Here is an 18568-nt window from a genome sequence, read left to right on the forward strand (position 1 = left end):
TTATACTTTGCAGTATACCCTGTGCGATACAGTGGTAACCAATTCTGAATACATTTATCTTCATTCCATGATGAAATCAAATAAAATGTGAAAAGTGCCAAAAAGAGTGAATATTTGTATAGAATACTGACATCTCTTGTATACTTTACAAAGGTTGTATGTTAGTTCATCACTTATTTCTTTGAATCTGATTAGTTTTTTATATATTTAATTTGCTCACATGCCCCGTCGTAGGTTTATATATATTTTAAGTGTTTGGGTCGTTTCCCCACGTTTGCACCCCAAAATAAAGATTTTGCACTTCTTTTCACCCGCTATTCATAGGTGAATCTTTTTCGCCTATAACATTACAATGAGTTCCCGCGTAGGCGAAATTCCAGCTGGAATTGAATTTGGAGATAAGTTCCGACCAGGTGAAAAGCGGCAATAGGCAAAACTTTTTCACAGTTTACGGCTTTTTGCCTCTAATTGAATATAGCCCTAAGCCATAAAACTTTGTGAAACGCATAGCACAATAATATGATTTTGGTACTTACCAGTAAAATCCCTTTCTCCGATTCCACAGGGGACACTGAAGAACAAGACACTGGGGTATAGACGTGTGGCTAAGAAGAGCTGGCACTTTAAATTTATAAGTACGGGTGACTCCTCCCACTCTATCCCCCAATTAGAGAAACGGAGCCAGAGGAGACGGAAACAGAATCAGAATACATAACTCAGGAGAAGGAATCAAACAACAAGAAAGGCAAAATCCAAATAGAAAGCACACAGAACATAGTGCATACAACGAATGCAAAACAAAAGACAATAGCAAGTAAAGCAGTGCTGGGAGGGCGTCCAGTGTCCCCTGTGGAATCGGAGAAAGGGAATTTACTGGTAAGTACCAAAATACTATTTTCTCCTTCATCCACCAGGGGACATTGGAGAACAAGACACTGGGGAACTTCCAAAGTTTCTCCCTCCTGGGTGGGAGAGCACTGAGAACCTGAGAAAAAAAAAAGGGATATTCCCTCCAGCACACTGCAGCAATATTGGCAAAAATACTTGAATCCCACATGATAATAGAAATTCAGAGGTATTCGTTGCATACATTTGCAAATATATGATTAAGCGCCGGGCCAACGTCAAGGCTCCTCTATATCGGCGTCCCTAACATTAAGGGGTTCACTTCAGGGCATCACACGAAAAATGGAAGAAAGGTAGTGAAGTGTAAAGTACAGATGTGTAAAAGATAATCAATAAGTGTTAATATAATAAGAATTAAAATGACATAAATAATGTGAGAAACTGCAAAACCCTGCAACCGAAACTAGAGTCTAAGGTCACAAAGGTATAAAACCGATAAAATCGAACAAAGGTATGGACCGTGGACCAAGTGGCCTCACAGCCAAGAAGGGAAGCAGACGTGCCCCGACGAGCAGCTCAAGGTGCCCCCACAGAGAGAATGGACTGGCTTGAATAAAGCCCAGCGAAGGCCGGCAGCCCGAGTGAATGCCTGTCAATGGCTAGGCGAACCCACGTGGCCAACGTCTGCGTAGAGGCAGGCCCACCTCAACTGACAAATAAGGAATCTGACTTCCGCAATGCTGCGGTACGGCAGAACAGCCACATTAACCGAAGAGCCCGCTCAATGCAAGGCGAGGGAAGACAGAGTAGCAGCATATCAAAAATGCCAAGACCTGGCATAACCCAGCATCCAAGACCCGTTGAAGAAGGGAAGGAGACTGAACAACAGAAGCAATGGTGGGGAAAAAAAAAAAAAAAAATCACCCTTCACATCAGATCACATAAGAATACCAGATGCGATGATAAAGGGCACACGGAAAACGGTTTGCGAGCCCCAAACAAGGTGAGAACACATTCGGAATACTAGATAATGGATACCCTCCCCGAAGGAGGAACAGAGACAAAGATATACTCTAATAAAGGTGGAGTGGACAGAGCAAGCTCTTTGTCCATCTGCCTGTTCTAACATTCCATATATGGTACCAAGATAGGGGCGCATTAGATATTAACTGATAAGATCAGATACTACTCAGGCTATTATCTTAAATAATCTGTACATAAAGTCCAGCAATTTACTGTGATCGGAACCCCAGTATCAGCATTGCATTACCTAGTATACATCCGGCAATGTCACAGACGTAGCCGATACCGATACACAGGGTAATCTACACCCTTATAGGTTCTAAGAAAGATAGAGGCCCAGCAGAACTGAGCAATAATAATAATAATAATACTGTGCAGCATCCGCAGTAAAAGCAGAACTGAAGTAATTACAGTATATATAAATGATATTGTCTCACAGGGAAGACATATATATATATATATATATATATATACACATACATATACACACACACACACACACATACAGTCAGGTCCATAAATATTGGGACATTGACAGAATTTTCATATTTTGTCCTCTATTCACCACCACAATGGCTTTGAAATGAAACAAACAAGATGTGATTTAACTGCAGACTTTCAGATTTAATTTGAGGGTAATTACATCTAAATCAGGTGAACGGTGTAGGAATTATAACAGTTTCTATATGTTGCTGTAAAAAAGCAGCGCTGCTCACCACGCTTAAGACCACTATGGCGGGACGAGGCTGAAGTTGGCTTCTTATTCGGCCAGCTTCTTATTCATTTCTTATTCACTTCTTATTCATTTCTTATTCAAGCTCCAGCTTCTTATTCAGAAAAAGTTACATTAAAACATTTGAATAAAGTTAGATCACTAAACTAACACTATGTAAACAAAGAATTGTGTCCCTCACACAGTTTACAATTATTATTTTCCTGGCACAATAAGGATTTTGGCATGAATAGGGCAGTAAAGCGGGCACAGGCTCCATAATTTGTCATTTTGAATAAGAAGCTGTAGTTGTGCAGGGGTTAACTAGCTTCGGTCATCAAATGTTACACTTGAAACCCACAGAGGGTGGTCTGGTACATATAACCCACTTGCCATTTGCCTTGACCAACAAGGATTTTGGCATGAATAGGGCAGTAAAGTGGGCACAGGCACCAGATTATCTCATTTTGAATAAGAAGCTGTAGTTGTGCAGGGGTTAACTAGCTTCGGTCATCAAATGTTACACTTGGATCCCACAGAGGGTGGTCACAAACATATAATCCTCTTGCCATTTGCTTTGACCAAGAAGGTTTTGGGCATGAATAGGGTAGTAAAGCGGGCACAGGCACCAGATTTTGTTATTTTGACTAAATAGCTGTGGTTGTGCAAGGGGTAAATATCCTTGGTCAACAAATTTGACTCTTGGAAAACACAGAGGGGCGTCAGGTACAAATGACCTACCTGCCATTTCCCTTGACCAACACGGATTTTGGCATAAATTATTTGGGCAATGGACAAATGATCCAGATCTCGGTACCTGCACATAAACACAAAACAACAGCCACCTACACGGCTTCACTATACTGACTTCTTTCTTTAGTGTTTACCACACACACTGGCATCAAAAGGGGGGTGCGGACAGGGCCGGTTCTAGACATTGTCGAGCTTAGGGCAAAAGTTCACAGTTGCCAACTTTTTTTAGAAGACGTTCCTCTACTTGCGCGGAAAGCGCACGCGCTTCCGGAAAGGGGGTGTGTCCTTTGCGGATCATCCCCAATTCATCACACTGTAGGGCATGCCCAGCACTTACGAAGGTGCTGGGCTTCCCCTCAAGCTCTCCCCTCGTGGCGATTAATTGCCATGTGCAGTAATGCGCCTTACACAGTAATGCCCTTTATAAACACATTATGCCACATGCAGTAATGCCCTTTATAAACACATTATACCACACGCAGTAATGCCCTGTATAATACATTGTGCCACACACAGTAATGCCGTCTATAATACAGTATCCCCAATTCAAATTACGCCACACATTAGTCCCTTATTCATGTTATGACACACAGTGGTGCCCCTTTTACACAATGCTCAAATTAGTGCCCCTTATACACAAGGTCCACAGTACTGAGTAGTAGTGCCCCTAATACAATGCCCACAGTAGTGGTGCCCCTTATAGAATGCTCACAGCAGTGGTGTCTCTTACACAATGGCCCCAGTATTGGTGCCCCCATGCAGTGCCCTCAGTAGTACCCACAGTGTTAATGCCCCCATTGGTAAAGTACCCTATAGTAGTGCCTCCATTGGTAATGTCCCCAATAGTGGTGCCTATAGTAGTGCCCACATTAGTAGTGCCCCCTATAGTAGTGCCCACAGTAGGAATGCCCCTTATAGTAGTGCCCACAGTAGGAATGCCCCTTATAGTGCCCCCTATAGCAGTGAACCCAGTAGTAATGCCCCCTTATAGACATGCCCCCAGTAGTAATGGCCCCTTATAGACATGCCCCCAGTAGTAATGCCCCCTTATAGACATGCCCCCAGTAGTAATGCCCCATGTCTCCCTTCTGAAAAATAAAAAATACAAACATAATACTTACCTTAGACCCCGCTCCTGCGTCCGCTGCCGTCTGGTCCGACCGCGGCTCCACCACGGATCTATGGGAGAGATGTCATGACGTCCCTCCCATAGTGCTCTCTGCTGGAGCCAGAGCTCAGGAGTGAGCTCCGGTTCCACGGTTCTATGGGAGAGACTTCATGACGTCAGGACGTCCCTCCCATAGTGCTCTATGTGGGAGCCGGAGCTCTGGAGTGAGCTTCGACTGCCGCTGCAGAGAGGGAGCCGGGTGCCCACTGATAACAAATATCAATGCGGGGGTGACTGGCGCTGATTTATTTTTTTTTTCTTATGGGATTTTTATTTTTGCCCTCCTGGGGAATCAGTGGTACCCTCTAGGGGCCAGCGCTCTGGGCGACTGCCCTGTTAGCCCGCCCCTAGAACCGCCACTGGGGGCGGGCTGCACTATTTGACACCATACGAAAGGGTTTGACACCAAAATAGCAAAGCTGATCTGCTATTTTGGTGTCACCCCGTCGGATGGTGTCACCGTGATGCCAGGACGCGGAGAGAAGCAGGGAGAGACTGTGGGCTGCCCCAACAGCTGCAGGAGCACTGGGGAAGCCCACTGTGTGACGAGAACAGGAGGCGGTAATGCACCCAAGATCGGCTCACATAAGGGGTGTCGCTTCACGGGCGAGGTCACGTCCCTTCCTGCGAAGCCACGCCCCTTCCGGGAGCGCACGCCTATGGCGCGCAGTAGGACTCAGAGCATCCGCACCAGGTGACGCATCTGACCACACACACGAACTTGACTACTCATACATACATCAGCACCCTGCCAACAGCAATACAGGGTGGATGTAGTGCACTCCATATCACCATGCTACCCCTATGCTCCCCAACAATGCATCTACACCAATAATGCAATAATTGTTACAGGACAAGGGAGTAATGCAGTTACAAAACATTACAATAATCACAAACAGGTACCTTACTACAGCCTACCTTTTAATGCAGGCCTGATTGTAGTAGCTGAGATGACGAGGTAACAAGGTTACAAACCTCAATACATTCTTATCAAATCAGAACAGTACTACAGGGATTAATCATCTTCTGCTGCCTCAGGCCTAGTGCCTGCCTTCTAGGGGATCAATGACACTATGTAGGGCCTATTGCCCACCTAACAATGGGTTAATGATGTGGATCCCAAATTAACCCTATAGGGCTTAATGCCCCTATACCTTGTGGGACTAGTGCCCTCTCTGGCTCAGGCTTATTGTCCGCCTAACAAAGGCAGTCCCTGCTGATTAGGGCTTAACGCCCACAGTGGCCATGGGCCTAATGCCTGATAATTAAAATAGCATGCAATTGAATGAAAATACAATGCAATTAGATTTACCAGTCCAGTAGTCTTTGGCTGAACTAAGCCTAGTTCATCCACAATTACTATGTGTTCTTCATCCGAGGTGGGTCGACACCCACGATCTCAGTGCTTCCTGTAGTCTTCACCTTCAGCTGGCAAACTCCCACTGCCACAGCAGTCTTCACCCAGGTAGCAGTAACCAAGGTCCAGGGGCAGAACTATGGTGTTTGGTGCCCAGGGCAAGATGAGAAGCTGGCACCTCGCTTATTTATGTGACCTGGGCCTTTTGCCCAGGGTCAATTATAGCCTTAGGAGCACGGGACTAATGCCCGCCTATTTGTGCCACAGGCTTAAGGCCTCATGACCCTTACGTGCCTACTGCCTAACAATCTGATGGTCTAGGGAGGGGTTAATGATGGTAAGGCCTCAAAGAGGGTCTACCTGTCGGGTGGGAGAGGATGCAGTGAGGATCTTCATTCGCTCTTTTACTTCCCAACCACTGCAGTACTCTCCGGTCCTCAGCCGCATTCTTCGGTCGCCATTCTGGCCAGTAGCGGCGCTGTCAGAGCTCTTCTCTATTGAGCCCAGTGTCTCCTAGCATCTTCTGCAGCCGCTGGAGCTCTTCTCTTTTGAGCCCGGTGTCTTTTGGACTCTTCCACGGCCGCTGGAGCTCTTCACCCATTTCCGCCAAATTGACTCTTCCTCCCAGAGACATCTGACGCTAGACGCCACGGGCGTAGCCAGCCATGATGCGGCTTACAACGAATGGCTCACTGTGGCCGATTTCTATTGGCTGCCAGTGCACGCCGTGATTGGTTCAGATTGTCAAAATTGTCACCACTGTGATTGGCTCAAATTCAAATTGTCACCCCTCTTCAATGGCCGGCGGTCAATGAGCTGCACTCAGCTATTAGCTGGCGCCACATGTCAGCCACTGCTGGGCCTTGACCGGCACTGAAAACAGACATACTGTCCCAGCATCGGACACTTATGTGTCCTGCTGGGGATACATCTCACCGGACTGCAGGACTAAGGCGCTGGGATCAAGCATTTGGTCACAGCACTGGCAGCGGCTTAACTAGGGTATATAGAGCCCAGGACAAGTTTAAAAATGGACCCCCCCTATGTGCGTGTGACAAAAAATGGGGGCATGGACACTTAAAAATGGGGAGTGTCAACATGACACACATCCCTATCTCGTCACTCTGAACATTCCTTTCTATTCCATATGCACCTTAATGCAGTGCCCCTTATACAGTCCCCCCTCTGCAGTGCCCCCAGTAGTGGTCCCTCTTATGCAGGCCCCCAGTAGTACCCCTTATACCAGTGTTGGCTAACCTTGACACTCCAGCTGTTATGGAACTACATAACCCAGCATGCACTGCTACAGTTTTGCTATTAGGGCATGCTAAAACTGTGGCAGGGCATGCTGGGATGTATAGTTCCACAACAGCTGGAGTGTCAAGGTTAGCCAACACTGCCTTATACAGTACCCCTAGTATACAATGTCCCCAGTAGGGATCCCTCTTATGCAGGCCCTTAGTAGTGCCCCTTATACAGTACCCCTAGTAGTGGTCCCCCTTATGCAGTCACCCATTAGTTCCCCTTATACGGTGCCCCCAGTAGTGATCCCCCATATGCAGTGCCCCTTACACAGTTCCCCCTGTCGTAGTCCTCCTTATGCAGCCCGCCATTAGTTCCCCTTATATGGTGCCCGCAGTAGTGGTCACCCTTATGCAGATCGCAGTAGTGGTCCCACTTATGCAGGCCCCCAGTAGTGATCCCCCTATCCAGTAATAGTCCCCAGTAGAGCCCCCCGATGCAGTGCCCCCAATAGTAGTTACCTCCATACGTTAGAAGTAGTCCCTAGTAGAGGTCACCTCCCCCCCTGATGCAGTATCCCCATTAGACAAACACACAAGTAAAACAAAAAAAAAAAAACTAATTTGAATCTCCACTCCTGCTCACGCCGCCGTCCACACCACCGCAGTCCTCCCGGGCTGGCGCACTCTGCATGATGGGAGAGACGTCATGACATCTCTCCCAGAACCCACTACAGGAGCTGGAAGGCGGAGCTCATGAGTGAGCTCCAGCCCAGCTCTTGCAGTGGGCGCAGCAGCAGACAAGGGCCCTGATTCAGAGTCGGACGCTCTGAATCAGGGCCCACCTCCATAATTATGGAGCGTCCTCCTGGACGCTCGTATAGCTGTGGGTCACCACCCATAGCCTATACGAGCGTGCAGGTTGATGGTCGCGATGGTCTTGACCATCGCGACCATCGCCACTGCGAGCCGAAGCCTGCGGTTGAGTTTCTCAACCGCAAGGCCCGGAGAGATTTTGGCTCTATCAGAGCGCTCAGGGGGAGAGAAGGGGCACAGCTGTGCAGCACAGGACAGTGCTGAGCGCAGGGAAGCCTAGCGCCGGTCCTGAGTAAATGCTGACCGCACTCAGGAGCTCACTCAAAGCCACTCGCGAGTGCACAGCGCTTGCAAGCGGCTCGATGTTTGCGTATGCACCGCGTCCAGCAGGTGCATATGCGAGACCAGCTGAACGACTGAAGGTCAGTCGCTACGGGGCTCACAATAAGACGGGACGGACAAACACATGCATTCCCTTAGGAACGTCTGGCGTTTTTAGGAGGGGTTACTGACATCACTAGTGATGTCAGTAGTGGACTTCCTGCTCTATTAGAGCAGGAAGTACACTCGGGCTTGCGACAGCTAGACCTTACCCCAGGGTCTCGTCGCAAGCCCGATGGTTATGATAATTATGACTGTCTCCAGCCCACTCGCACAAGCTGTGGATGGTCACCCACAGCTTTGCGATCGGCCGGAGAAAAAAAACACCTGCCCACATGCAGAGGGAGCGGCCGCCAGCAGCGACCGACTCTGAATGAGCTCCTCACTGCGGTCGACACTACACTGTTTAACTAGGATGGGCCAGTACCGTGGCCGGCGCTGCGGGGGCGTCATCAGCCGCGGCGACCCTGCCCTAGTTACGCCACTGAGCACTGGACATCGCCCTGGACATCAGCTCCCCCCTCTGCCGGGCCTGTCAGATGGTGCCCCACACGCACCCCCTTATTACGCCACTGCCGGTGTACCAGCTTTCTGAGAGATTCCAGAAACGTGCTGAATAGTCTGGGGCTGATTAATGTGATGGCAGGAGGACACCACGCTAAGTGTGTCTCCCTGCTATATGTTACCCCCTTTCTCCCTATAACCAGCCTAGTGCTGGATAATGTGATGGCAGGAGGACACCACGCTAAGTGTGTCTCCCTGCAATAGTGTTACCCCCTTCCTCCCTATAACCAGCCTAGTGCTGGTTATCGGAAGAAAAGGTGAACCCCACACAGATTTTTTTTCCTGTATTCCAATACCAGACCATGCTCAGAGGTGTGGGGTTTTTACTAATTTAGGGAAAGACCCCAATTGTCAAATTGGTTGACCAACGCTATTTAACCCTTGAAAAACTACAGGTAATTATTCAAAATTTAGAAATCTGGTGCCTATGCCCGCTTTACTGCCATATTCATGCCAAAATCATTGTTGGTCAAGGTAAATGGCAAGTGGGTCATATGTACCAGACCACCCTCTGTGGGTTTAAAGTGTAACATTTGATGACCGAAGCTCGTTAACCCCTGCACAACTACAGCTTCTTATTCAAAATGACAAATTATGGAGCCTGTGCCCGCTTTACTGCCCTATTCATGCCAAAATCCTTGTTGGTCAAGGCAAATGACAAGTGGGTCATATGTACCAGACCACCCTCTGTGGGTTTAAAGTGTAACATTTGATGACCGAAGCTAGTTAACCTCTGCACAACTACAGCTTCTTATTCAAAATGAGATAATCTGGTGCCTGTGCCCGCTTTACTGCCCTATTCATGAAAAAATCCTTGTTGGTCAAGGCAAATGACATGTGGATCATATGTACCAGACCACCCTCTGTGGGTTTCAATTGTAACATTAACTTCAGCCTCGTTATGGCGGGCGTATTTCTGAACTACTGCAGACATTCTGCTTGCTATGCAGGATCAGGGCATGAACGCACAGTCCTACACTAACGGACACTAAGTCCACGCTACGCTGGGGGCCAAGTGGCACCATAGACATGTCTCATTTCCTGCAAGGCAGGGGAGAGACAATACTTACCGTTGCTGGCTTCAGGATGTCTGCAGTGGTGATGGGCGGCATGGACACAGCTTCTTTATTAAGCAGTGGCATAACCCCCCTGAGCTAATGTCAGGGTGCCAGGGACCCGGGCACCCACTCTTGAACAGCGGCACCCTCCTGAAGGCTCCATGTAGCAGGCTGACAGATGCAGTTCGCTATCAGCCTGTCTTCAATGCTTGAGAAGCTATGAAATAGTATATCTTAAGTTTATTTTAACTTTATTATAAGTGTGGGCTGAGCTCAGCCCCAAGTGACCAGCTCTCTCGGGCACAATTCTAAAACTGGGGCTTCTGGGGGATAGAGGGGGAGGAGTCACTCACACTTATAAATTTAAAGTGCCAGCGCCTCTCATTCAGTCGCCTATACCCCAGTGTTTTTTTCTCCAGTGTCCCTTGGTGGATAAAAGAGAAGAGAAAAGACAGGTGCTGTTACCCACCACCTGTTTAGCTGAAATCTGATCTCAAGAAGCAGAATCAGGCTACAGCATGTTCTGAATATACTAGGTCTGACTAAGAGGACCCAGGGATAATGGGCCTCATTCAGAGGCGGTTGGAGGATGCAAGCGGTCGCTCAGAAACTGGGCGGCCACTTGCATCCTGACCGCCCACCTCTGTTGCGGTCGTTAGGCTGTGGGTTAACACCCACAGCTCTAACGACCGCTCCGGTGATGGTCGCGATGGTCAGAGACCATCGCGACCATCGGGGCTTACGACGAGACCCTAGGGTAGGGTCTCCCTTGTCGTAAGCCCTGGAGAGCTTCTGGCTCTGTCAGAGCCGGAAGCTCTCCACTGACATCACTAGTGATGTCAGTGGGGCCGCCCCCAAACGGTAGGCGTTCCCATGGGAACGCCTCCGCTTGGGCTGCCACCCCCCCCGGCCCACCTTCCAAACGGGGCGAGCTGTCAATCAACATTGACAGCTCGCCCCCTTTGGATCGAGACCCGCTACGACCAGCGCTGTCGGTCGTAGCGGGTCTCACGCATGCGCACGACGGCGCCGGCACCGTCATGTGCATGCTCTGTGGGGGGCCATCGACCCTGTCCGAGCGCATCGGCGCTAACGACCGAGTCTGAATGACCCCCAATGTTCCGTACCAAGTACTTCATGAGAAATAGGCAGAATATCAGCAAATAGCATAGCAAATATGCCCAACACACCAATAAATTGAGGTAAAATGCCATCACCTCTCGGCTACAGAGGGTATCATCACGACCATGATTGGCTTGTGAGCTGGACCCAAGTAGGCCTTTTATAGCCTTAATTGGAAGCAGCCATGATAACATTAGGCAAAGTTTTGAAATGAAAACAGGAAATAAATATGCCCGTACTTGGTTTTACTCATATTGTACATAGTACCAGCTAGATGTTACCCTCTGTACCCGAGAGGTGAGTGCAATGTAATGGTGTGTTGGGCATATATAGTGTAAGAACTTGCAGAGAATTAGGGTTACTTGACGACGGGCTGCAAGCTTAAATGTTTTTATCAAAATATGAACAAAGGGCCTGATTCAGAGCCGTTCGCTATTTGTGGTCGTTCGTTCAAAAACAAGGGGTGGCTATTCAAATGATCCGTTCGCAAATTGCAGTCTGTTCCCACCTCTAAGTCTGAACGAGCGAGCAAAACATACGCTCGTTTTTTTTATAAAAACGCCCCCTGGCCGCACGCACCATACGTCATGTCCGCTATTTATTAGATTAATCGAGTACATCGTACAGCATATGAACTGCTCGCTATTCTTGTGGTTGGTGTTTTCAACCGCTATTTTGCGAGCAGTTCTGAGTTAAAAAAAACCAAGTGACGTGGTCTATGACGCTGCTGTATTAAATATGCACTCCCTTAAAACGCCCGTTTTGACCTTTAAGCACGCCTGCGTTCGGATCTCCACTCCCCGTTTTCAAGCACCTTCCCCTGTTACCACCCACATACGCCTCATTCTGTCACTCAAAATAGCAGGCCCTCGCTATATTGCGTACCAACGATTTTCGGCCGCACTGACTGGTTCGCGCATGCGTACTAAAAACTGTACGCATGCGCAGATGTGCGAACATCGCTCGGAACGAGCGTACTGCCGCTAGCGAGTGGCTCTGAATGAGGGCCAAAATCCCCATACTTTTTATAATAGATATGTCCAGATTTGCAGTATATTATGGTTAGCGACAAATAGCAAAAGTCTATATAAAAAAGCCTTTCTAAAAACAAATGTTACCAAACTAAAATGCACAACTTTAATAATAATGGTCACAGATCTAATATAACACTTAAAAAAGGATATAGTACATTGCATCACTACCAAAACAATTGAAATATCTCAGCTGTAGTTTTTCAAATTGACTTTTTACCTTACAGAAATGAACTGGTCACCTGCACATCATATAGTTAGAAAAACAGAAAAATATACATTTAATCTAGATTACTTCTAATTTCCTTAAGTTTTTTCTCCTTTTTTTGCTTTGCACGCACTAGGAATGAACAGTCTCATAGCTTCTGTTAGGTAAGTGACATTACTAGTTTACATCTCCTGTAATCACACGATAATGGTACATGATACTGTACATAGAGGTTTTTCGTTCATCAGTCATACATGTAATAGAACGCCAACATTATATAGAGATTTACCATATTGTTATACTTCAAAGGTGAGAGGTCAGCTGCAATTTATTGAAAAAGATCTGTAGAACGGTCCATGACAAAATGATTGACATCGGAGCACTTTACTCAGATGTTCTCATTAAGGTTAGTTTACATTTCTTCTGTATTGGATTATTCATAATTCATTGTTAGAATTTATATACAGTATATGTATTCTCTAGAATATTCCCCATTTAGCTTGCTTGGTTTAGAAATAACTTCCTGTTATTTATGATCATTTCTGTTAAAAACCGTAGAATACGGTTGGCTGAGTGTAAAGTACATAAACTCCAATTCATCAGGCAGCCCACCACCCTGCCTATTACCATAGTACAGCCAAATACACCATTCTCACACCTCAGTGTGGGTCTGCTCCACGAATTCCAGCACCAGGTTCCCCCACACAGTAGGAAACATTTCAACAACATCCTTATTAACCGGCTGAACTGCAAATTCCAGCCTGCCTGGGGCAGGTTTGCATGGATCTGGCACAGCCAGGTCAACCACACGGTAAATGCGTGTATGTGCCAGTCCAAGAAGGTGCGGCTGGGAAGCAGGAGCTTTATGGCAAGTTACACCACGGCAGTATATACGAAAGTGTCTAATATGCTCCATAGTATGACTCCAGCGAAGGGTCAGGCTGACAAACAACTGATTGCTCTGTGGATCTCTGCGCCAGTGGATATGAGACAGAGAGAGGTCAGACGGCTGTTCGGGATTGGATGGAGGTAGGGAAACATCTACGATCTAAGAGGAAATGCATTCATTACAATTAATGATACACATCATTTACAATACAAAGTTCATTATGTGAAGTAAATGTGTCAGGTGTGGAAAGAAGAGCTCTGTGAGAAAATAGCTTATAAACAAGATACCCTTATTTCTCCGATGCGGCATACAAAGCTCTCCTCTTCTTTGTTGGTCAAGGTGTTGGAAAAGTGTACAGACAGACTGGTCAGGAGACACCCGCTAAGATGTACCTCATAATACCTGAAATAACAGTGATGTTAGAACATGAAGCGCTTCCCTTGCCGATGACCCTACTAATTACACACACTCCGAATGTTTCCCCATCACACTAATAATAATGTAGCAAGCACTGAAGATCAAAATTGTCACATCAGTCTCCAGGGCTGTGGCTCATTAGGAAATTGTGTCACTGGCCCATAATCGGAATGAATTAAATTGTGGCAACTGGAAATTCATGTGAGACTTTGTGCTGGGGCTGAGGTAGGACCGGGAACACTGGAAGCTACAATACAAACATGCAAAGTTTTGTAGCCAAAAGCAACAGACGGAGATTGTTCTGCAGAGCGGTTTTGAAAAGTTTCACTCATCTTTATTCCTGGCACATAGTCCTGGATTTAGGTTTTGATATTCTCTTTGTGGTTTTTAATTATTCTTATTGATCATTTTAAAGGAGCTCTAGCTACAGAAACAGAAAATATGACAGATAAAAGGTAATAGTGTAATATAATATACTCTACACATTTTATTTATTACAATTGTCCTTTCCAGAGAAGGTTTTCTTTTATACTGTGCTTGTTTGGAAACTAGCTATGTTAGACTACTGGTCAGATGCCTCTATGGTGAGAAAACAATTGTATTACCCACCAAAAAATTAAGTTACTTTATAAATTGAAACCAAATCCAAAATTACATTTTCAAAAGCCATTTTAGGAAAGTGAATAATGAGTACGGTTACCCACCCCAACACCCGCTTAATACTGCACCCAAGTCCTTCCATAAAGACAGCTGAGCCATGTGTAGTCTTTTGTTCCCTACAGTCACCTGTCAAGAATGAAATGGAGGAATAGACTTAATGACCATGGTCACTTCACTTTCCTGATTGTTTCTAACGAATGCACGGTACACCCTTGTCAAAATATCGTTCTATTGAAGAATGCGTGACACCTCTGTCATTGCCCCCTGACTTTGGAGTTCCTCCTTGACGGTTTAGGTAAGCCACCGTCGTGGCGTTGTCTGACTGCACTTGCATGGGCTTTCCGTGAATCAGCAGCCTGGCTTTTTGCAGGACCCTGAAAACTGCAAAAACGTTCCAATATGTTGGTTGGTAGCTCAGATTCCTCTGCGGTCCACCTTCCCTGAAAGGAGTGTGGACTTGTCACTGCGCCCCAACCCCGAAGACTGGCATCCGTCATCAGAAGGACCCAGTCCGAGATCAGAAAGGGATACCCCCTGGTGAGGTGGACCGTCTGTAGCCACCAAGTCAGAGACAGGCGCACCTCCGGAGAGAGCAACATTATTTGAGTCCGTATATATGATGGGGTAATCCGTCCTACTTGGAGAGGATCGATTTCTGTAGAGGCCGGGAATTAAACTGGGCATACTCCACCATGTTGAACGTAGACACCATAGATCCCAGTAACTGCATTGCTGAGAGGACTGACACTCAGCGACTGAGAAGGCATCTGCTGTCAGAAAATTCCTTTGCTGTTGGGAATCCAACAGAGCTCCCAGATGGAGAATCCCAAGTATGGTAACAGCGGATCCCCTGCAGCCGCTTATGCTCTGCCATTACTGCCATGACCTTTGTAAACACCCGAGGTGCAGTTGAAAGTCCAAACGGCAGAGCCCAAAACTGCAGCATGGATTGTACCACCTCTTGAATAGCCAAGGCCTTGTCCGTGCTTTTTGGAAGCCCTGTGCAAAAGAACTGATGGGGAGGCCTTCTGCGGAAGGAGGGGGCCTACCCCAGAGAGACCACTTCCCTCAAGAGGTAGTCTGACACCAGTACAGAGCCTCCTGAAGAAGTCGTCCTCCCACCCTGGGGTCCCCCAGGAGGAGGCCCGTCCCGTCAAACGGAGAGCTTGTCATCAGGCTTGGCAGCCAGACACCTTACAGACACTGTTACTCCAAGGCTGCTTCTAAGGCCTGACATATTTCTTGGCAGTGGATGGCCTGGGAAAGGACTGAGTTCTAGCCTTACCTGGGGCGCGATAGGTCGGAAAGGACGGAGTCTGAGCCCCCGAAGAAGCTGGAGCAGAAGGCAGACAAGCAGACTTAGCTGATGCTAAGGTAGTCACAATCTTGTCCAAATCGGGGCCAAAACAAGAGTTTACCGTCATAAGGCAAACACTCCAACCCCTTCTTGGATTCTGCATCAGCCCTCCAAGAACGGACCCATAGAGAGCGGCGAGCCGCAATGGCCGCTGAGGAAATACTGGCATCTAGTAAGCGAACATCCAACGCTGCCTCATTCATGTAGGTAGCAGAATCTCTGAGGATTCCCAGAAGATTCAGCTGTTCCTTGATAGCATTTGGGGCAAAGGATATTTCCAGGCTGTTTGCCCAACATTCCATGGCCCGAGCCACCCAGCAAATGGCCATAGCTGGTCTGCACGTAGCCCCCGAAAGGGAATAAACAGATTTAAGGCATACCTCTAACCTTCCTATCTGTAGAATTCTTCAGGGACGACATGGAAGGTATCGGTAGCGTCGTGCTTTTTACCAAGCGCGTGACCTGGGAATCCACCGCCGGTGGAGTCTCCCACTTAGAATAATAATTATCAGCAAAAGGATAAGCAGAGGCTAGACGCTTCTGCGGCTGATATCGCTTCCCTGGCGTTTTCCATGCTACCTCCAAGTGATTCACCAGTTGGTCAGACAACGGGAATGTAGCCTCAGTCACCTTTTCTTCCATGAAATATGCATGCCTAGACTTAGGCGCAGGAGGCTCATCCTCCTCAATGATCAGGGCTGCCTTCACAGTCTGTATCAGACCTGGAATATATATTTTTGACTCAACCCCGGGCTCAGAGTCAGACTCATCGGGGAGCAGTCCCTTATCAGATGACACATCTTCATCCCACACAGTAGTTTGCGACGACAGCAAGACCCTTTTAGCCGGTCTGCTGACTGGTGCGTCACTCTGCCGTACCTCAGTCGCATTTTGTAACACAGCTGGAAATGTATTGACCCACTGGGGGGGCAACACCTGCGTGGGTGCAGATGGTTGCAGCAGGTTCTGTGCTGGCAAAAGGTGCTGCTGTTGAAAACCAAACTGTGGAAAAACACAGGAAGGCCTGCCAATTGCCCCACAATGTTAGTCAGTGCTTTTGCAAAACGCTCCCATGGTGGCTCCTGCTGAGCAGCAGAGGGACCTGGAGGGGTATAACACCGCAAACATGACTCCTCAGAGTCCCCGCCCCTAACACCGCTGTACCTTTTTTACAGAACAGTTTAGTAGGAGTCAAATTAGGCATATCATTCTCACTGCCAGACATAGTGAAGAGGATGCACTCTTTAGATGTGACTGCGTAGTAATGTAACAGACTGCGACTTTAGCTGCACCCGCACACCACCAGTGCTAAGGCTTAGAAAAGCAGAATAGGTACAGGGATAGCAAAATAGCTGACAGTACAGAAAGAAACTCAGACAGACAGTGCTAGCATACAGTCGCAGACAATGCAGAATAAAAACAATACCTGCACTTAATGGCACTTACTGGTCAACTACACAGACTTAGCGTCTAGTAGGACAAAGCGCTACATACACTGACCACCACCACCAGGAGGAGAGGTATATAGGGGGACCCGGACTCCGCACTGCCCGTCGAGATCTGCGACACGCAGCCAGGAGAAATAGCCGCCGAAGAACTCAGGGGGGGTGGAGCCGGAAGAAGGAAGCTGTCACAGTCCAGCCAGACCGTGGTGAAAAGGCGCATTGTGCAGCGGGGAGGAGTCCTGCGTCTCAGGCGGCTTTGTGGAAGCGCAGAACTCAGTGCCTGGCTCCACACACTGTCAACCCCAGGGAGTCCCCAGCCCTGGAGGAAAAAGACTGCGATTCGGCGCTCCGCGGTGCGCGCCGTTTACCTGCTGCCCCGTAGCGTCCGGCAGCAGTCTAAGGATCCTCCAGGGTCCCTGCTAGCCAAGACCACAGAGGCCTGCTGGGATCCCCGGATCAGTACTGGCACCAGCAAGGTGATGACGTGGCAGTGTGAACTTCCACTGGACTGTCCGCACTAGAAGAAAAGTATTCTTCTAATCTTTCATACTTCAGGGGCTGTTTGTAAAACTAAACTGCGTGTTCAGCGACCAGACTCCTGCCGGGCACCCAACAAAACTGAGGAGCCTCTGGCCCAGGGGCGGGTATAGAGGGGGACCCGTTGCATCCTAGGAGAGAAATTGACTGCGTAAGGTGCCCGGATGACTCTGCATCACCTGTACCCCAAGGTCACCCTGTGGACCTTCTATGGATCCTGAAGTAGAAATGTTTGTAAACAAACACATAATCAGGTCGGCCCTGTAGGACAGCCGATGGCGATATATCAGTGCATCTTCATGCCTCTATGGGTGACCCGCCACCTCCAGTACACTTGTTGCAGGGACCGCTGACACTGACTGCATTTAATGCCTGCCCAGTTGTGATGTCACCCCAGACATATCGAGAAGCCGATTGCCAAGTATGTATAGCTCACCAATCTTCCACTCTGAGGGCGGATCGGTCTACTGACCATTCCATTGTCCTAGTATGTACCCAACATAAGTCAGGTATAATTTTGGAAGTTTGTTCCAAGCCACTACTGTACAACCTTGTGTATTTTTTGGTTCCTCTGGGTCAGGTTAATGTAAAAAAAGGGAGCCCTTCGATACTTGGGAATATAAGCATTGCTGACATAACTGAGTTAATGTTGAGAAGATATGAATTCCATTACCACAAAGTGTAATATCTAGCCTGGCCCCTCCTCTAGAAGAGGAGAGCTAATGGGAAAGAGCAGACAGGTACTGTAGTTGCTAACAGGCCAACCTTTAGGGCACAAGTTTAAAACGGACACCAGATAAATGGATCCTATATATCATTATTGCTACTCTAGTAGGCTACATGTTAACTATCTGCAGTACAGGAGAAACTACAATGCAGCGAGTGTATATAAGTGCACTGGTGTTATTATAGAGGACTGTGGGCCTGATTCAGAGCCGGACGCTATTTGCGCTCGGTCAGAAAAAAGGGGCCGGCTATTTAAA

The 18568-nt window shown here is 47.7% G+C and overlaps 1 protein-coding gene across 3 annotated transcripts in view; it reads right to left on the minus strand.

Moving 5' to 3' along the window:
* Positions 1-12155: 12155 nt before the first annotated feature.
* ENGASE (endo-beta-N-acetylglucosaminidase) overlaps positions 12156-18568 on the minus strand; it is a 63746-nt gene continuing 57333 nt past the window's right edge. For all 3 annotated transcript variants that reach the window (XM_088482627.1, XM_088482629.1, XM_088482628.1), the window contains exons 14-15: positions 13457-13571; positions 12156-13328 (exon numbers count right to left, since the gene is read on the minus strand). In XM_088482627.1, the coding sequence (XP_088338753.1) occupies positions 12933-13328; positions 13457-13571 (511 nt within the window). In that variant the 3' untranslated portion in view covers positions 12156-12932. The remainder of the gene's footprint in view (positions 13329-13456; positions 13572-18568) is intronic.

Source organism: Taudactylus pleione, unplaced genomic scaffold (genome assembly GCF_031769625.1).
Source record: "Taudactylus pleione unplaced genomic scaffold, aTauple2 ptg000290l, whole genome shotgun sequence".
Taxonomy (NCBI): Eukaryota; Metazoa; Chordata; class Amphibia; order Anura; family Myobatrachidae; genus Taudactylus; species Taudactylus pleione.